Source organism: Haemaphysalis longicornis, unplaced genomic scaffold (genome assembly GCF_048455015.1).
Source record: "Haemaphysalis longicornis isolate Haplotype H1 unplaced genomic scaffold, Haemaphysalis longicornis Haplotype H1 scaffold_13, whole genome shotgun sequence".
In the NCBI taxonomy this organism is placed as follows: domain Eukaryota; kingdom Metazoa; phylum Arthropoda; class Arachnida; order Ixodida; family Ixodidae; genus Haemaphysalis; species Haemaphysalis longicornis.
In genome coordinates, this window is record NW_027526233.1 from 94005002 (window position 1) to 94026495 (window position 21494).

Genomic DNA, 21494 nt, shown 5'->3' on the forward strand with positions numbered 1-21494 from the left:
AAGGCGCTGAATTCCGAAGACATACAAGGAGCGCTTCAGATTTTCTAATGCGGAGGTAATGATGGTCAATTCAAACTTAACGCGATGACATGGTGCTCAACTTGTGGACCGGTATTGTGCACGTGAGAAGGGGAAGAACCATGGCATAGACACATCGAATACAGCGTGGCTTACCGCTCTTACTGCACAGTGGATTTTTTGGTCAGTTCTGCGGCATGGCTTGCGGTCTGCCGTTCGGCTTGGTTTAATAAAGCGACATGGCGCGCCCCACCCAGTATGATCATCCGCAACACGCAAACTGCCGCTGACGGTCAGGGTACTCCTTTGAACCCATTTCTTTTATATTTAAAGTACTTCGAACACCAATGTTGCCGTGTGGCCGCCGACGTGTAACGGTACAGTCGCTTGCCTGTCGTGTGCGTCTTTAGGTCTGTGGTGCCAAGTCGTTGCGGCCAACTTCGGCACAAATTACGCCATATTTATATGAATGCGGGTAGCAAAATTGTTTATTGCGTTGGCCTCACCGCATTTGCTGCCACTCCATAACAGCATGTGCTAACCACTGCGCCACTGTCCATACGAGAGACCGTAGTCTCGTTCTATTTTCCGGGGCATCGATGGTGGTTGAATTGTGGCACCTGCTGAACACGTCAGATGCAGCATAATTCCATATATTACCTTTCTTCTTTGCCCTCACTTAGGCGCAGATTCGTAGAAGGCTCATGAGATGGCGCAATCATTGTTACTGAATGTGCAATACTGCAAGCAAAAGTTTATCTCCACACCTAATTAAATGACATAGCAAGAATACAAAATCACCCACTCAAAAGGTCCACCTTTGAGAATCGTTAGCATTGCTTACGGGTGCCACAATTTCTCCGGTTTAATTTCGGCTGGCCAGATTAATTTCGTATAACTACGTAAGAGTATATTAGAGCCGCATTACTACAATCACATCCTTTTGCTCATTTATACATGCAATACTTCTTAATAATACTTCTGCACGAGAACGAGCCTGCATTTGCAAAATACCGTTTAAATTGCTAAATTAACAGTGAAGTTCACAGCAGTGGTAAATGTTCCTGTATTTATCCAGAGGTACATTTATACAGCTCCGTGATCGGTCTTTTTAGGGTATAATGTTGCGAGGTATACACCGAAAAGTCGATTTCCTCAGTAGTACAGGCAAACTTTATATCAAAGTGTGAATAACTAACACAACCTGGAACCTAGCTTAGTAATCCTAAGCCCTTTTACTGCCTTTTCAGAAACACGCAGCAAATGCCGATAAGTATTTTGAATGTTAATTTTCGGCTTACGCCACGGCAAAATTATTAAACACAATTGACAGTTTCGAAGTAAAAGCAGGAAATATTTGGTTACTCGCGAATACCAACAAGTTATCTTTTGTGTCATCTTCTACACATCTAAATCCGCCGAATGCTTATACATCTGTGCCGCCGTTATGAAGAAGTGTGTGAATTCCTTGATAACAAATCATTTTTCTTAAGTGTCTGCACAAACGGCAAAACACAAGTACCTCTTGAAGTATTAAGGCTTTACGAAGCGAAAAACACCGTACATCACTAGGTTATATAAGGGCAACGCTCATGCAATTCGGAATTCACCCACACAGGCATTTCAGCGGAAAAAAAAGGATAAGAGTTCTGAAAATAAAATACCTTTCTTTGACATGCTGTTAGGCAGTTGTAAAATAAATCAGGAACTTGGGGGCTTAACGTGCCGAAGACAGCCTGACTTCTGAAGCTAATCGCTATGCACGGTTCTGAAAAAATATTTTCACCCCCTGGGCAAATATGACGGGCTAAGGAAACTACATATCGGCGTTTTCGCTTTTCGACTCCCTCTGAAAAGCGGCGTGGTCGAACCTACGTGCTCAAGCACGGAAGTACAACGCCTTATGTGTCACTCACACAGTATCACCGTCGCTGTCACACAACCTTGACGTCAGAATATCCCGACGCCTGCAAACTAGTCGCTGTCATTATTCTGCATATTTCACCCCCACGTAGCCCGTCGAAGTTATCGTTCTTCACTCGTTCCAGCCTACCTTTTTTGTAGTTGTTTTTACGCTTCGGCTTTGACTCATCAGAGAGCAAAGCCACATCAACAGGATGGTCCGACGCAGCAGGCAGCTATTACTATAACGCGAACTAGATTCATAAGCTACGGTCAATGTTGCCATCCCATTTACACCATAGCGCCCAACACTGCAGCTGAAGGAGCCCCACACCGCCCTGCACAAAATCTGTGGCGGCCCTACGTTTTGCCTCAGCCCAAAAATGACTAGTTTGCGACATCATGGCAATCTACTTTCCAATTGCGTTGAATTAAATCAGTCCTTGTATTTTGATTTGTTTGTTTTAGCGCATTTACAGGGATGCCATGCATGTTTCTATTCTATTTCTATTTCTATTTGTGTTAATTTAAACCGGTTCTTGTGTTTTGATTTGTTCGGTTTAGTACATTTCCGGGGAAGCTAGTATGTTGCGGTTTTACAATGGAACGTGCGCGGACAAATGGGCGCGAAACGAAAATTTTTCCTCTCCAGGATTATAATTATACACGTGTTGCCTTCTTTAATGGTTCCTGGGATTGCGTTTGACCGGTGTTTGCACCGTGCAGGAACCTGTACATTGAGTGGCTGCCGGGCGGTGTTTTTGCCCGTGTTACTACCGCACGAGTGCAATATTACCGCCGGCTGGCTACGTATGCTTTGACTAGAGGAATGGGTGAGGGCGGGTGAGATGTTTGCACGACAACGTGTTTGACGAAAAGGTTAATAAAAACTGACGTAATGTTTTTAATCATACCATGACACAACAAATTAGGTGGCAATTAGCCGCCAATTCAACTCGAACCGTACCTTTTTTTTCACACATTTTCGTTATTCCGGTGTTCACAGTGAACATCTGAATATTGCGAAATTACCGTTTGCTATGAGTACGTATGCTCCTACACGAAGAAAACAGACTTCCCCGTGTTTTTCCGCAACAAAATTAGTGTCCTTGAAGTTTCATTCAGCTAACTGGCTTGGAACGATGATGACTCTGAAATTACAAATAAACCAGGTTTGTTTTTTCCACTCATATGAACGCGCCCAGCTTCGCTGATGATCCTCCTTCACAGTGTGGAATGACAATGAAATTTTTATTCGTTCACGGCCGGCTTCCGAAACCTGAATCAATGTATCCCACATTAACAATGGGCAGACACTATTCACGTGAGGCCATGGCAACCGCCATACAACAAACTGTCTTGGAGCTTTATAATATTATACACTGTATATTGTCCGATATTCCGTCTTTCCGAAGACTACAGTTACTCGCGCTCCCCGTGATCATGGATGACAGTTTTCTTGTGGGTAGCAACCATCCAATTCCTAATTATGACGTCTTCTCTTCCTGACCACATGTTCTCACGGAGTGGCGTTTTCTGATAAACCTTACTTTCTATTGCTGTCTGTTCACGGATCAAGAATCAGAAACGAAATAAAGCGTCCAAAGTTGACGTTGCAACTCGTTAGATAAAGGAATATTTTCATGTGTTAACGGTTTCTTTATGCCAAACTCAAAATCACCCTGCTTCTGGTGTAAAAATGGCGCTACGTTCCTACAACGAGAAAACAATGGCCAAAATACATTTCAAAGCGGGCGAAAACCCTAGAGTTGGCAGCAATGGCTGCGGTTGCAGATTGCATAATCAGCCGTCTGGTGAGCGCGCCTTCCAACCTCAAACATTCGCTGTTACGTCACGGGTCTCGTTCAGCCTAGTCAGACAACAGCGCCTCCTACACGTCCAACATGCCGACAGTTGCCGCTAGTCCAAGGTGCCGTTACTGCGGCGAGTCACAAGGCATTTATTCAAGTTCCAGTTCTGACAGACTGGGGAACTCGCCCACAAGGCAAATATTTCTTTCCTAATACAAACAGCCGCAGTACAGATCCTGAGCGAAAATGTGTCCCCTTTAACGAGGCACTTAACCACGATGCGGATGCTTCATCGCCTCAAGATGCTGACGACACAACCTACGCGGGGCAAGCTATTAACTCAGGATCGCAATGTTCAACCGTAAATGCAGGTGTGGAGGAAGTATAACAGATTTCCCTCGTTTAGATTTTTACGTTCCCTATGCACGCTATCCGCTGAAGGGGGTGAAAGGTGCAGAAACTTGAAGGGCTTGTTTTTCTCGTGGATCAGTTCTATCGCGTTGCCGGAGTAGAAAGTATTGCTGACGTTTCCGTTACCACTGCAGCGATATCGATTAGAAATCGCCGAAATTAGGAATGGCTGAAGTGCTGAGTATTCCGGCTGGCCTCCTTCAATGTTTAGGCCTTTATCAAAGAACCGCTCGGAGTTTCAAATAATTCGAATGCGTCGTAGTTGACTTCGGAAACATTTGCACGATGGGTTGGATTTAAAAAGAAATCTCACTTTATTTGCTCCAGCCGTGAATGACTACCAGCGGCAGTGCCTGTCTCGGCCTGAGACTGGACCATGCAGGGCGCACATGCGGATGTGGGCTTTCGACATCAAAGAGGGCCAGTGCGTTGAGTTTGTTTATGGAGGCTGCGACGGAACCGACAACAAGTACCGCACAAAGGAGGAGTGCGAGAAGAACTGCAACCGCCCACAGAGTAAGGTTCCAAACCGAAATGGTTTTTCTTTCACATAGAGGGGGAACAAGCGTTCATTTGGAAGAAACTTGTAAAGAGCCAGTGGGTGTGGATTTTTTACGTTTACAGATATGGTTGCCTCTCATTGAAAATGTTTCTGCCAGCCATCTTTTCTTTTTTTTCAAACGCCAGGCTTTACTTTGAGCATGAAGTGTATGTAAATGGGTACTGCACAAGCAAATGATACGTTATTGCTATCACTAAGCTATAACGAATTGGGGTAAATGTATAAGACGAGGTGAGATGGAAACACGAAAGAAAAGGGCAGAACTATCGCCCAAACGATGCACATAAAACTATGAGTTGGCATTCGGGATGCCTAGCTGAAGCTAGAGCGTCTCAAGGTTCGCTCAATGGGGCCTCCATGGTTGTATACAAACCTGCCATTTTGTGTCTCAAAATTTATGTTAGATCCTTTAACAGTGAAGTGCGCACTTTGGTGCATAAACGCCGTACCGGAGAAGACGCAAGTGCAGGTACTCTAACTGAACCATGTCCTTAAAGCCTCAAAAACCCTCGTATTTAAGCCTGCTTGCATTAAACGTTTTATGGTCGTTTTGAAAACTTGTTTTAAATACATGAAGTAAATTAGTTGCGACTTAAAGTCGAGAAGAAAAACAAAAACACTGTGAAAATTCTACGTTTTATATTTGGAGTGGCCGTGCATGAGTTGGGACCTGTAATTTTTGTAATACTACCAAACATTTTCGAGCACATGTCAGGTTTAGGAGTCAGGACAACAAAATATCCCAAATGGCCCAGTCATTACTGCATTTTTTGTTTGTAAGTGTGTGACTGGAAGGTTAAAGGCGATGTCAAGCTTCACTTGATAAAAGTGCGCTTTGAATACGAGTAACTACTTGAACAATAGCACCTGCACTTGCGCAACAATATTCGGCGCTCACGAATAAATATGCAGTAGTTGGTCGCTGAGGTTTCATTGTATCAGTATAGTTGTTAAAGTCTTCCTTTTATTTTCGTTCTCGCAGACAGCATCCTCCTGCTTGACCGTGAAAACGCCGGACTTGGGTTGAGGGTGCCTTCTCCACCGCGTAAGCACAACACTTCGCTACAAAGATGCAGACACGTGGCTTTCGTCGAAATGGTGTTACGCACAACTCCTCCAATCATTCTAGTCCGTCCACAATGCCATACTAGTGGGACTTTATGAATCTCTGACGCATTGCAATAATGAGCTTTTTAAATACTTTCAAGTTATGCTCGTTTAAACTAAAAGTGTGTCAAGAAGTCGGATTGTTTTAAGTTTCAAAGTCATAAACCAAGTATAGACTTAGCCGTGCTTCTTTGGAAACCAAAAAAATAAAAATAAAAAAGAGTGATTGCTTAGCACGTATTTTGGAAAACCTGATAACTAAAATATTGGGTACCACTCAAATTCGTAAAATAAATAATGCAATACATAATTAGGCAGGGATGCGCAAACTGACTTGTTTTATGTTACAAGCGCGACAACACTTCGGCAACATACAAACCCCAGACAAGGTACTTAACTCAAAATGAAACCATAAAATCCAATACACGAAGAGTCTTGTAACAATATTCATAATATTGCATTCCAATCAGCGGAACCTTACAGTTGAGCTTAAAAAACAAGTATTGAACAATCACACTATTCAAGTAGTCAAGCAGCAAATATTTCCATGAGTCTCTTGTTCAGAGTGTTTTAACATATACTAAGTAAATCATATAGTTGAGGACAAACACCAGTCACGGAAAGCACGCCATTTTGTTATTTTATCCACTTTGCTTTCCTTGAGTATGTTTTACTGGTAGCCTTTCAACGTACGGCTTGCGTTCATAGGGTTTGAAGTACTCGACTCATTTGGCGTTATTACGACATATCTAGAATCACGCCGTTCGCATAACAACTCTGAGCCAACTCCATGCCATGCTTTTTCACGGGGTCAGGTGTTGAGTATGTCACCATTCAATGAATTAGTGAATCACTTCACGACTTTGCCGTTTCAATCGCAAAAGGAAATATAACCACTGCGGGTTTTCAATTGTTCAGGTTTATAACATAAATTCCGGTAGGTTTTTATCGAACCATAATTTCCGACTATCCACGGAAGACTCAAATTTTGGAAACCAAACTGCCCACTTCGCCAGTTTTGTGTCTTGGAAATCTCTGACGAAAAAACTTAGCTTTCTTCGTCGTTATATGCATTTAAAATATGTTCTTGCACTTGCGTTCAGTAACAATCACATAGGCTTGCTTTTTTAATTATCAAACTGTCTTTCCATCTGACATTTGGCACTGTATCTAATTTTTATTTATTTATTTGCACATGTTCCGCAAGGCATTTAAGGGTGATTGTTCATGTGATTACTTAGAAAAAGACCCCCTTGAAGACCTTGGCATTCGGCCCTGCTACTGTACTGTCCCATATCAACATATCATAGACGATCAATTAGAACACAATTCGGATCTGCTTCTGCATTAGCCACGCTTGTGCGACATTTGGGAAAAATTCGAATTCATTTATGTAGTAAACCTATTCCTCGTCTACAGCTAATCCAACAACAAGACAAAAAAAGAACGTTTCTATACAGCCGTAGTATAAGCAATACATTGATTGCAATACAATCATTGGATCAATCGATGTCTAGCAATTTCATAATTATTCAATCGCGGTTGGGAACCGCCGCTGAAGCATGGTGTGCACAAATGAGAACAATTGAAGACTACAACAAATAAGAGCAATGTTGAAGGCTAAAACGAAAACCTTACATAAACCATTTTGGCTTCAATAGGGTAATGCGTATTTTTATTTGAAGCGCTACACCCCCCCTGCGACAAAATCGAGAGCTATGTGAACTATCGTAATGTGGACGATATTAATGTAGTTTTTGAATATCTTCTACAGGGCAACTGAACCCAGTGTGCTACCTGCCTAAGGTGGTCGGTCGCTGCCTTGCGTACATGCCCCGCTACTACTACAACACCACAACGAAGACCTGCCAGAAGTTTATCTACGGAGGATGCGAGGGGAACGCTAACAACTTCTTCACGCTCCGCGAATGTAACCAGACGTGTCCACGTAAGCAACGAGTTAGCAACTTCTCTCTAAATATGAATATTTGAACAGTGCCTATAAATATGATTTGCTCTCACTGTATCTAATGGTCTGTTGGCATGCAGCTTTAGAGTTAAGACAATCGCAGCCCAAATCCGTATGTTCACGACAGCTTCCAAAACATTTGATAGGTTTCACTCCAGGCAGTTAACGACGCAACCAATTTTCCTCCATTTCTCCGGGCGTTAGCCTGGAATTTTTCGCCTATGAATAACAGAATATTTCATGTTTTCACTTTTATATTTATCACCGCAAAAACAATAACCCCTTTAAAAGTTCCTGTCCTGCCGAACCGGAGCAAAAAATAGTTGGTCCTCTAAGGGCTGACAGCGTGAATGAAACAAAAGCAAAGGACCGAAATTTAGTCTGGTATTCCAACTCGGCCGTATAGAGTGCGAATTCGGCACTGTGTAAATTACAGCGCCCCGAACCTTGCTGCCAGCTAACGAATGGTACACGCAGGTAATACAGTGGGGCCCTTGAAATAAAAAAAAACTGTATTGGACACCTGTATTGGGCCTACTGAATGATTTTATTATGTAAGTACGGAAGTATAAAATCAATTTCATAATTGGTGGCGCTTATGTAGTGTAAACAACGACTAAATAGAATTTTCAAGAGAACAAAATTATCTACCTTCATACGTAACGAAAGCCGAAAAGGAGCACAATAAGAATGAGAGGATGAAAAGATTGTAAATATCTGGACAATCGTAACGAAAGGATCCCATCGCACCAGCTAATGACACTTCTTATGTGAGCGGCATTTGTGCTGCTCAGCTGCGATCAGTGCATCAGTGCATTGTGCCTCAGTGCATTGTGCCAATCAGTGCATCAGCTGCGAATGATAGCTGCCTATGGGGGTCGAACTAAATAGAAATTGAGAGAAAGCGCAAACATGCTGCAGCACGTGCGCAGAGGAATGCGGGAAGAAACAATTACAGACACATATAGATTCATTAGAAAAGCCGTGTAGCAACGAACGATGAGGTAATCACAGCACATATATGTAACTAGATGGTCGCATATTTTGGAATAAAATGCAATGCTTTATCCCTCGAAAATGTACGCCTGGTTAGTATTTTGTTCCACTTTGTTTTCTCTGTTCCATATGCGAGCGCGGATCAAACATTCCGCGCTACTAATAAAAATGAGCAATTATTACTCATTTCAATTCTTTTTCTACGCAGGAGATTTTGAAGTGACCGCCATCGCGGAACCTGAACTGGCTTCTTCGACTTGTAAGTGAAAATCCGCCAGTTTGCAAGCAGACCGAAAAGAAAATATTATAAGTTAAAACACGTTAGTGTACACACAACAAGGCCTCCATCAGTAAAAAATCTGCACGTGCATTTTCAAGCCGCTGAGCCCGACGGGTGCTTTAGAACATTGCTTCATTACACAGAGTACTACACATATTCGAAGGGGTGTTCGAACGACGCTTTACAACCCACCTTATCAATGAACTCATTTTATGGCGGCAGTCTGTATATTTATAAAACTAACAATCCTCGCCGCAGTGGGCTTACTTTGAATGTGTCGCCATAAGAAATCTCGGTTTGTATCTGAATTCGCGAGCGTGCCCAAAGCCTCCCACGCCATGAAATACTCCGAAACAGCAGATCCCCACCCACCGATAATGCAAGCGCTAACTTAGGAAACTTTATAAAACACTTCTTTACGAAATTTCTTCCCACAATGTAAGTCAGTCAGCTAACGACCTAAATGAAAAATAATTGCAGCTCAACTTGGTCGTGGCGATGGCTCGTGGAAGATGTAGCGGCCCTTTTGACGCAGGAGTCACGTGTCACAGCGAGTATGTGACGCTCAGCAGCTCGAGACAGTGAGCGCGTAGCCCCAGCATCGACATACGAGCTTGAAAAAAATTGCCGCGTGTCTGCTCCATTCGTTGCAAGTCGAAGAAACGCGAGAGCATTTGTCGACATTGGCCGAGTGAACGGCTCCCTTCGCTTTCCCGCTCATCTCTCATGCTCTTCCTCTCCCGTCGCTCTCCTTTAAAGGTAAACACGATTATCTTTAACACGTTTCACTCCTCCAGGCCGGGTGCCTCGATACCAGCGCTGCCGTACGGCGGACACGCGCGTGAATCGAGGCTCCTTTATTCAACCTTTATAGAACCACGTTGCCTTACTCCTCGTGTGTTCCAAGCACACCATGGAACCTATCTAGTGGAACCTTTCGTAACTGTTGCCGCTTAATTTTTTAAAATGCCGCCAGAAGCTATATTGGCGCGGCCCACAGCAGGCCACGGCAGAGTGAATTTTGTTTCTGCAGTGGATGTAATATTTCTTTTCGCAAAAATCAAGCATTTATGATTATTTATAAAGAAACACTGCGAATATTACTTACTTATAATTTGTTGTGTTTTATTTGCGTAATGGCTTGTTCTTGTTCAACAATGTTGACAAGTATGAGCATTACACTCGACTGAGACGTTGAGATTTTGCTGAGAGTATATAAGGCTATTGCGCCGACCTTGTATGTCTTTGGCTGCGTGGCTGAATCGAGTCACAGACAAACATTCAAACCGACCAAATATTCTGGGTTTGAGTAGCCCAAGAAATACTATCGTCTTTAAAAAGTAAAATGGTGCCTGTGAGAGCTGCGCTGTGACCCATAAAGACCCTGTATCAGGAATTAAGCCATTCTTAAATTGCATGTATATTGAACTAGCAAATATGCTTTAGATGGTTACTCAGGTTTCCAATTGTCTCGCACAGCGCAACTGAACCCAGTCTGCTACCTGCCGAAGGTCGTTGGGCGCTGCCTTGCGTACATGCCCCGCTACTACTACAACACCACCACGAGGACCTGCCAGAAATTCATCTACGGTGGATGCGAGGGGAACGCTAACAACTTCCTCTCACGCTACGAGTGTAACCAGACGTGTTCTGGTAAGAAATCAAGTGTCAGTTTCTGACTAACCATATTCATCTTTAAAACCATCACTCCCGGTACTGATAATAAAAGGAAATGTTCTATAAAAGTACACGTATATATAATTTTTTCATACCGGTGAAAAACAGTGGGCTAACAAAAATCGAGTGCGATAGAGTGCATAAATAATTTCAAAGGTACGATCAAACGTAAAAAAATGCCCACTATTGCACAATTGCATCTTAACGGCAGAACAGCGACTTTGATAATTTTCTCCCGACGCCCTCCCCATCGTTATCATCATCAACAGTCTATTTGGGTCCACCCATGGAGGAAGTAAAAGCTAGGAGAGGGCATGACGTCACGCAGCTAGCCTTCGCAAGCCCACCGCCGTTGAAGCCACTGTTCCGCTGTTTCCCTTTCTCAAGCTGCCGGAGTCGACCCAGCACGTGACCTCTATGGTCAGCTGGGCCGGCGGCGGCGGCGGTCTCCGACTCCACCACATCTCTCGTGTTTGGTTCGCGGTAGCTTTCTCCCGTCCTTCCTGTATTCGTCTGCTCGGCGATCTCATGAGCGCGTGCGGGCGGGAGTGCCGCGAACGTGCGAAAGACCACAGCCGCGCGAAAAAAAACCATCATATAACAGGCTTCGCGACAACGGGCCGCAGAGGAGTTTCGAGCAGACGAAATCGAGAGCACGCAGCGCCCAGAAACCCCACCGCGCGCTCTCACACGGCGGCGCGGTGGGGTCACGTGGTGCAGTAACGCCCTGGCCCGACTTCGATTTTACTTTTTATGCATAGGCTTCACGTTTCTCCACTGGCGCCGTCTCCTAACTTTTTCTTCCTTCATGGGTCCACCGCCGGGCCACGGAGTAAGAATATATAGTAGGCGAAACGGCCTATCGCGATAAGCGCGGGCGAGCGACTCGATAATGTCGCAACGAAAACCAGGCGGACTGCAAAGCTTCGTCGCTGCAACAATGAAGCAGAGGGTAGCGGCACCTAATGGACGAAGTGATAGCGACCGCATTTCTTTCTGTGGCTGTGCAGTGCAATGCCGAAAGCGGCAGCCCCGCTGTTTCTTCACCCGCGGCAGATGCCGCTAGCTTAACGTATGGCGAGCGCTTGTTAAATTATCTGGCCGCGTTATGAAGCCTCGTTTCCCATCCTATATTTTTCTTGCTCAGTGTGCAGGACGAAGGCCTCCCCAATTCACCTCCACCCGTTTCTGCCTTTTGCTACCCGAGTCCATCTTTGAATTCTAATTTTTTTATTTCTTCTCTCCATCGAGGTTATTGCTTTACTTTCCGTCTATTCCCGTATCTCCATGACCATTCTGTTGTCCTTGTGGTTCGCGTGTGGTCAGTTCTTTGTGCCACGTGGCCAGTCCAAGTCCATGTCGTTTTCTTAACACGAACTGTTAGATCATCTATCCCAGTTTTCTCCCTAATCCAAGCAGCTCGTTTTCTGTCACTAAGAATTACTCGTAACATTATTCGCTCTATGGCCTGTTTGGCGGACCTGAGTTTGCTATCTGATTTTTAATTAACATGCCAAGTTTCCGCTCCGTAAGTCATCACCGGCAGGACCGGTTGCTTGAATACGATTCGTGATAGGAATAGAGGTATATTTGTAAACATTTGCCAGTTCTTGCCGAATGCACCTCATCCCAGTCTTATTCTTCGGCTGAGTTCTCTCTGAGTGGTATGTGTCAGCACTGACCATCTGGCGAGAGTATATTCTTGCACTTGATCTAGTGATTCGTCCCTTATGGTAAAATAGATCCCTTCAGCATGTTTAGTTAATAATAATTGAGTTATATTCATGTTTATCTTTAGCCCAACAGCGAAGATCTGTGATGGTAGTTCTTCGAACATTTTTCAGAGTTGTTCTGCAGATTCACTGAGCAAGACTGTTTCGTCTGTAAACCTTAAATAGCTCAAGCATTCCCCATTTATCCTTACGCTTAGGTTTTCCCAGTCAAGCAATACACTCCCCAGTCATGCTCTGAAAAATTTTGGAGAGATAGTACTTCCTAGTCGCAGTCCCCCTTTTTGGATCGGAAATTTATCGCTTTGCTTGTGAAAGGTAATTCTGCCCGTTCATTCCTTATACATGCCGTGTGGGAGTCTAGGTAGGTCTGCTCTATGTCTTGGTACTTTTGGTGCGTCCATCACTGCTTGGGTTCTTACTGAATCAAATGCTTTTTCATAGTCTATAAATAGAACGTAAAGTGGTTTATTATATTCTGCTCATTTTTCTATTACATGGCAGATGGTAGAGATATTATTTGTAGTTTATCGTTTTCTGAACCCAGCCTGTTCTCTTCGCTCTTGGAAGTCTAAGGTGGTTGGTGGTTATGCGGCTAAATACTATCTTGCTAAACAGCTTGTATACAACCGACACAGGGCTGATGGGTCTGTAGTTCTTAAGATCTTTGTTTTCCCTCTGTGAAAAAAATAACGTTGGCTTTCATCCAGGCTATTGGCACTATTAATAAACATTCTGAGAATAGTTTAGCGAGTTTTTCAAGTATTTCATCCCCACACTCTTTTATGGTTATGCTGCCGGCGCCTACAGCTTTCCCTCTTTTCTTGTCGCTAAGTGGAATGTCTACTCCCTGTTTCGTTACTGTAGAAACATCGCAAGCGAAGCTTGTATTCTTGGTATTTTCGCTCGTCCCAGTGTCGCTGGTGTATAGCCTGGTGTATAATCGTTCAGCGATTTCTATTATCTCTTCCATAATGTGCATAACGTTAACCCCTGCATCTCTAAATGCGTACATTCTGCTTCTGCCAAAAGCTAGCTTTCTTCTTGTTGCCTTCTAGCTTCCTCCATTTTCCAACGTTTCCTCCATGACCCCGACCTTGTATGCATAAATGCCATTTGTTTTTCTTCATTATATCAATTTTTTCAGCTACGCTACTTTTTTTTCATATACTGTACCGAAAATTTCATCTTCTGACAGTTCGAAATAAGCTCCTTTGTTTGTTGAGTTAGTTTTTAAGTATCTTTTCTATATGCTGTTTCTCCCTTAGCCGCTGCTGACCTAGTGATTACTGTTGTCAGGGAATCATCTAAAATGTCAAGACTCGCTCCGTTCTAACGGCCTAAAAGCGCGAAGTTGTACTGAAGGGTTATTTCAAACTATTTTTTGTTTCCCGGATTTCTTATTTCTACGAGCGTTCTTAATTCGTTTTTGATATTTAGCCTAACATTGCCGCTAGACATCCTATAACCACTGGAACGAATTTCGCTTAGTACCTGGACGTCCTGTAAAATACCTAGGTTGTCACTCAAAATGAAGTCGCTTTCGTGTTTTGTCATCGCGTCAGGACCCGTCTATGTCCATTTCATACCCTTGCGGAAGGATTGGTTCACTAGTTGGATGCTATTCATCTAGGCAAATCAAACCGTTGCACACCTCGACAGTTGAAAGTACTAATTTAATACTTCCCACTGATGTTTCCTCTACTCTCTTTGTACCTACTTTTTCATTAAAGTCTCACGTTAAAATTGTGAACTGTGCGGTTCTCTTATTCTCTGACTCGACGTCTTGGTAGAAACGTTTTGCGGCCTCATCCTCGTAGCTAGTTGTTGGTGTATTGGCTTGTATTATGTTTAACCCATACCGCTTGTTAAGCTTGCTCACTACGACTCCGACGGTTTTTTATATTCAGAATAAATCTTCCAATTTCCCTGCTTTATCCAAGTGGATCAAAATTCCAACATGTGCTCTTTATTTTCCTGTGGTCCCCGGTAGCACAGAATATGCCCGCTAGTCAGTTCTATAACTTAATAAAATGCTTTGTTGGGCGTGTTGGTTCATGTTTGCAAAAAATTAAAACGAGCGCAAAGGACGAGGCCACAGTAACACAGTAGACGGGACGAGCGCTCGTAGAGCTCTCGTCCCGTCTACTGTGTTTTTGTGTCCTCGTCTTTTACGCTCGTTTTAATTTTTGGAATTTTTTGAAGTCAGTTATATGCAGCCTTCTCCCGTTCTTCAAACCTCACTTAGCATACTAGTATGCCACTTAACGTCTGAGAGTTCCTCTAATAGTACAGCTTATCTACCCTCGCAAAAATATTTTCGTGTGTTCAATGTTGCCAAGTTCAAGTCCAACAGGCGGCTGTCCGGAACCAGGGATTCTTAGCACCCTATACTGTACCACTGGCTTGACCACCGCCGCTGTTTGCCGTTTTGCCGTTTTAGGGGACTAAGGTCCAAGATTGGGATCGGTAACTCATGAGGAGGTTGAGCCAACTACTACACCAGGGTGGCCAGATCCTTCTCACGTGACGGAGTGCTGTTTGTGTCCCAAACAGCCTTCCTAGCATGGTTGAACCTTTCTGTGCAGGCTCCAAGGTATCTGGGATGGTGTTTACTAATGGACCAAGCAAACCTCTATGTCTGGCATATTTTTAAAAAACACAAAAAACTAAACAAATAGGGAAGTGGAAAGCAACAAGAACAAAAAAGGAGAAAAACAAAGGGGAACGGTCGCGCGTGTGTTTTCAAAATAAATCTTGTCCTAAGCGGCACGTTAAATTTTAAGACGTTCCTACGAAACATTTCGGGTCGATCTAAGAGTAGTTGTTGTTGTTTGGTCGCTGTAGTTTTTCGGGTCTTACATGGTGTCAGAGCGAAGAAAGACTCATTGAGTCTTTGTTCGGCCAGGGCTGCTGCCCGCGGAAGGAACCGCCATGCATGTAAGGATTTAATAAGGTAATCTCTAAGTGGTACTTTAGTGTTTGGCTTATTGTATATTGGATAAGGACGCCGTAAAGGCAAAACAAAAACAAAAAGTAGGAATTTTTGGCAGCTTTTCACATCACAGATGTAATTAAAAAATATTTTTTATAGTTCCACTTGGAAAAGATCAAAAGTGCCTAGGAACTTGTACTTGGCGGTAGCCGCGGGTTATACTGGTTTCAAAGTACGCCGTCGTGCTTTTAACATTATAGTGCCGCGAACCACGCATTTGGTTTGTTTATTTATGGTTTGCTTTTACGGCCCGGCTGCGCCTGGCTCTGTTATCTGTGTCCCAAGCGAAGCGCATGTTCCATTCTTTATTTGTATGCCTCACGGGTTATCTCATTCGGATAAAGACAGCGTTTCTCCCGAACGTCAACGTCTTCAAGGAAAACAAGTTTATTGGAGCGAACTTGTGCTCCCCTAACAACTCAAAGAATACGCATGCGGCGAAGCAGTAGTCAGCAAAGCGACGTTCGCAAGCGAGCGTCGGCGATTCGCCTGGAATTTTGCGCGTATGAATAACAGAATAATTCCTGTTTTCAGTTTTATATTTATCGGCGCTAAAAGAATAAGCACCCTTTAAAACGTTCGCGTCCTGCCGAATCGGCGTGAACAATAGCTGGTCCTCCAAGGCCTCACAGCGCAAATAAAACAAAAGCAAAGGTCTGAAATTTAGTCTGCTATTCCAACCCGACCCTACACAGTGCAAATTTGGCACTGTTTAAATTACAGCGCCCCGAACCTTGTTGAAAGCTAACGAATGGTAAACGTGGGAAGTACAGTGGGGTCCTTGAAATAAAAACCTCTATTGCATACCTGTATTGGACCTACTGAATAATTTGGGCATGTAATTACGAAAGGGTAAAATCAATTTCAGATTAGTGGCGCTTATGCTGTGTGCACAATGACTAAATAGAATGCTCAAGAGAACAAAATTATCTACCTCCATATGTAACAAAAACCGAAAAGGAACACAATAAGAATGAGACGATGCAAAGACAATAAATGTCTGGACGATCGGAACAAAAGGATGCCATCGGACCAACTAACGACCCTTGTTATGTGAGTGCCATTTTTGCTGAGATGAGTGCGTCAGCTGCGAATGATAGCTGCCCATGGGGGTCGAGCTAAGCCGGGATTCAGAGAAAGCGCAAACATTCTGCAGCACGTGCGGAGAGGAATTCGGAAAGAAACGATTACAGACACATCTGGATTCGTTAGAAAAGCCGTGTAGCAACGAACGATGAGGTAATCACAGCAGATATGTAACTAGATGGTAGTATATTGTGGAATAAAATGCAATGCTTTATCCCTCGAACATGTACGCCTGGTATGTGTTTCTGTCCACTTTGTTTTCTCTGTTCTATATGCGAGCGCGGATGAAACTTTCGGCGTTACTAATAAAAATACGCAATTATTACTAATTTGAATTCTTTTTCTACGCAGGCGATGTTGAAGTGACCGCCATCGCGGAACCTGAGCTGGCTACTTCGACTTGTAAGTGATAATCCGCCAGTTTGCACACAGGCCGAAAAGAAAATATTATACGCCAAAAACGTTAGTGTACACAAAACAAGGGCTACATCAGTAAAAAATCTGCACGTGCATTTTCAAGCCACTCTGCCCCACAGGTGCGTTATAAGAGTGCTTCATAGCCCAGAGAAACTACACATAATCGAAGGGGTGTTCGTCAAACTCTTTACAACCCATCTTATCAAAGAAGTCATTTTATGGTGGCACTCTGTATATTTATAAAAATAATCAATCTTCGCCGCAGTGCGCTAACTTTGGCTGTGTCGCAATAAAGAATCTCGGTTTGTATCCGAATTTGCGAGCGTGCCAGATGCCTCCCACGCCATGATATACTCCGGAAAAGCAGATCCACACCCACCGATAACGCAATCACTAAGTTATGAAACTTTATAAAACAGTTATTTACAAAATTGCTGGCCACAATGTAAGTAGGGAAGCTGACCAGCAAGATGAAAAATAATTGCAACTCAACTTGGTCGTGGCGATGGCTCGTGGAAGATGTAGCGGGCCTTTTGATGCAGGTGTCACGCGTCACAGTGAGTAGGTGACGATCGGCAGCTCGAGACAGTAAGCGCGTTAGCCCCAGCATCGACATATGAGCTTGAAAAAATTGCCGTGTATCTGCTCCATTCGTTGCGCAGTCGACGAAACACGACAGTCTTTGTCGACATTGGCCAAGTAAATGCCTCCCTTCCCTCTCCCGCTCATCTCTTATGCTCTTCCTTTCCCGTCACTCTCCTTTAAAGGTAAACACGATTAAATTTAACGCGTTCTACTCCTCCAGACCGGGTGCCTCGATACCAGCGCTGCCGTACGGTGGACACGCGCGTGAATCGAAGCTCCCTACTTCAACCTTTATAGAACCACGTTGCCCTACTCCACGTTTGTTCCAAGCAGACCATGGAACCGGTCTAGTGGAACCTTTCGTAACTGTTGCCGCTTAGTTCCTTAAAATGCCGCCTGAAGCTATAGTGGCGCGGCCGACAGCAGGCACGGCAGAGTGAATTTTGTTTCTGCAGTAGATGTAATATTTCTTTTCGCAAAAATCAAGCATTTATTATTACTTATAAAGGAACACAACGGATATTACTTACTTATAGTTTATTGTATTTTATTTGCGTAATGCCTTTTTCTTGTTCAACAATGCTGACAAGTATGAACATTACACTCGACTGAGATGTTGAGATTTTGCTGCGAGTATATACGGCTATTGCGCCGACCTTGTATGTCTTTGGCCGCGTGGCTGAATCGAGTCACAGACAGACAGTCAAACCGACGAAATATTTGGGTTTGAGTAGCCCAAGAAAGACTATCGTCTTTGAAAAGTAAAATGGTGCCTGTGAGTGCTGCGCTGTGATCCATAAACATCCGGTAAAAGGAATTAAGCCATTCTTAACTTGCATGTATATTGAACTAGCAAATATGCTTTAGATGTTTCCTCAGGTTTTCAATTTTCTCGCACAGCACAACTGAACCCAGTCTGCTACCTGCCGAAGGTCGTTGGGCGCTGCCTTGCGTACATGCCCCGCTACTACTACAATACCACCACGAGAACCTGCCAGAAGTTCATCTACGGTGGATGCGAGGGGAACGCTAACAACTTCCTCTCACGCTACGAGTGTAACCAGACGTGTTCTGGTAAGAAATCAAGTGTCAGTTACTGACTAACCATATTCATCTTTAAAACCATCCCAAGCGGTACTGATGATAAAAGGAAATGTTCTATAAGAGCACACGTATGTATAATTTCTTCGTGCCGGTAAAAAACGTTGGGCTAAAAAACTCGAACGCGATAGAGTGCACAATTAAATTCAAAGGTACGATCTAGCGTAAAAAATGCCCACTATTACACAAATGCATTTTGACGGCAGAACAAGCGACTTTGACAATTTTCTGCCGTCGCCCTCCCCATAGTTATCATCATCAACAGTCCATTTGGGTCCACTGCAGGACCACGGAGTAAGAATATATCGGAGGCGAAACGGCCTATCGCGATAAGCGCGGGCGAGCGACCCGATAATGTCGCAACGAAAACCAGGCGAACTGGAAAGCCTCGTCGCTGCGACGATGAAGCAGAGGGTAGCGGCACCTAATGGACGAAGTGATAGCGACCGCATTTTTTTCCGTGGATGCGCAGTGCAATGCCGAAAGCGGCAGCCCCGCAGTTTCTTCACCCGCGCAGATGCCGCTAGCTTAACGTATGGCGAGCGCTTGTGAAATTATCTGGCCTTGTTAGGAAGCATCGTTTCCCCTCCTATATTCTTCTTGCTCCGTGTGCAGGACGAAGGCCTCCCCAATTCACCTCCACCCGTTTCTGCCTTTTGCTACCCGAGTCCATCTTTGCATTCTAATTTTCTTATTTCTTCTCTCCATCGAGGTTATTGCTTTACTTTCCGTCTATTCTCGTATCTCCATGTCCATTCTGTGGTCCTTGTGGTTCGCGTGTGGTCAGTTCTTTGTGCCACGTGGCCTGTCCAAGTCCATGTCGTTTTCTTAACACGAACTGTACATCATCTATCCCAGTTTGCTTCCTAATCCAAGCAGCTCGTTTTCTGAGACTAAGAATTACTCCTAACATTATTAGCTCTATGGCACGTTTGGCGGCCCTAAGTTTGCCATCTGATTTTAAGTAACATGCCAAGTTTCCGCTCTGTAAGTCATCACCGGCAGGACCCGTTGCTTGAATACGATTCGTTAGAGGAATAGGGATATATTTTTAAACATTTGCCAGTTCTCGCCGAATGCACCCGATCCTAGTCCTATTCTGCGGCTGAGGTCTTGCTCGTAGTATGGGTCACCACTACCATCTGGTGAGAGTATATTCTTGTACTTGTTCCAGTGATTCGTTCCTTATGTTAAAACAGACGCTTTAAGCAGGTTTACTTATTATTAATTTAGTTTTATTCATATTTATCTCTAGCCCCACAGCCAAGATCTCTGATGGTAGTTCCTCAAGCATTTTTCATAGTTGTTATGCAGATTCACTGAGCAAGACTGTTTCGTCTGTAAACCTTAAATAGCTCAAGTATTCCCAATTTATCCGTACGCTTAGGTTTTCCCAGTCAAGCAATAAACTCCCCAGTCATGCTCTGAACAATTTTGGTGAGATACTACCTCCTAGTCGCAGTCTCTTTTTAATCGGAAATTTATCGCTTTGCTTGTGAAGAGTAATTCTGCCTGTTTATTCCTTATATATGCCGTCTGGGAGTCTAGGTAGGTCTGCTCTATTTCTTGGTGCTTTTGGTGCGACCATCACTGTTTGGGTTCTTGCTGAATAAAAAGCTTTTTATAGTCTATAAATAGCCCGTAAAGTGGTTTATTATACTCTGCTCATTTTTCTATTACATGGTAGATGGTATAGATATTATTTGCTTTAGAGTATCGTTTTCTGAACCCAGCCTGTTCTCTTCGCTCTTGGAAGTAGAGCGTGTTTGGTGGTTATGCGGCTAAATACTATCTTGCGAAAGAGCTTGTATACAACCGACCGAAGGCTAATGGCCCTGTAGTTCTTAAGATCTGTGTTATCTCCCTCTGGAAGGAAAATGTACGGTGGCCTTTTTTCGGGTATTACCACTTTTAAAGGCCTTGAACCGTCGGAGACTAGTTTAGCGAGCTTTTTAAGTGTTACATAGTTATAGTTTTTTATGGTTATGCTGTCGGAGCCTACAGCTTTCCCTCTTGTCATATCCTTAAGTGGATTGTTTACTCCCTGTCTTGTTACGGGAGGAACATCGCAATTCTTGCTATTTCGCCCGCTCTAATGTCGCTGGTGTATAGCCTGGTGTTGAATCGTTCCGTGATTTCTATTATCGGTTCCACAATGTGCGTCACGTTGCCCTGTTTATCTCTAAGTGCGTACTTTCTGCCTCTGCCAAAAGGCAGCTTCCTTCTTGTTGCCTTCAAGCTTCCTCCATTTTCCAACGTTTCCTCGATGACCGACACGTTGTACGCATAAATGTAATTTGTTTTTCTTCTGTTTATCAATTTTTTCAGCTACGCTAGTATCGTTTCATATACCGTACCGCCAATTTCATCTTCTGACGGTTCGAAAAATGCTCCATTGTTTGCTGAGTTAGTTTTCAAGTTTCTTTTCTGTATGCTGCTTCTCCCTTAGCGGCTGCTGACCTAGTGATTACTGTTGTCAGGGTATCATTTAAAATGTCAAGACCGTCTTCCTTATAACGGCCTAAAAGCGCGAATTTGTACTGAAGGGTTATTTCAAACTGTTTTTAGTTTCCCGGAATTCTTAATTCTACGAGCGTTCTTAATTCCTTTTTGATATTTAGCCTTACTTTCCTGCTAGACATCCTATAATCACTGCAACGAATTTCGCTTAGTTCCTGGACGTCCTGTAATATTCCTGGGTTGTCACTCAAAATGAAATCAGTTTCGTTTTTTTGTCATCCTGTCAGGACTCGTCTATGTCCATTTCATACTCTTGCGGAAGAATTTGTTGCGTAGTTTAATGTTATTCCTCCAGGCAAATCAAACTGTGTCACACCTCGACAGTTG

At 43.6% G+C, this 21494-nt stretch overlaps 1 protein-coding gene across 6 annotated transcripts in view; it reads left to right on the plus strand.

The window, feature by feature from the left end:
• Positions 1-21494, plus strand: part of LOC144164408 (papilin-like) — a 96798-nt gene that overhangs the window by 23827 nt on the left and 51477 nt on the right. For 3 of the 6 annotated variants that reach the window (XM_077694928.1, XM_077694929.1, XM_077694930.1), the window contains exons 9-15: positions 4470-4658; positions 5687-5749; positions 7586-7759; positions 8985-9035; positions 10536-10709; positions 16896-16946; positions 18447-18620. In XM_077694928.1, the coding sequence (XP_077551054.1) occupies positions 4470-4658; positions 5687-5749; positions 7586-7759; positions 8985-9035; positions 10536-10709; positions 16896-16946; positions 18447-18620 (876 nt within the window). The remainder of the gene's footprint in view (positions 1-4469; positions 4659-5686; positions 5750-7585; positions 7760-8984; positions 9036-10535; positions 10710-16895; positions 16947-18446; positions 18621-21494) is intronic. The other 3 variants (XM_077694931.1, XM_077694933.1, XM_077694932.1) reach the window with 3 other exon arrangements.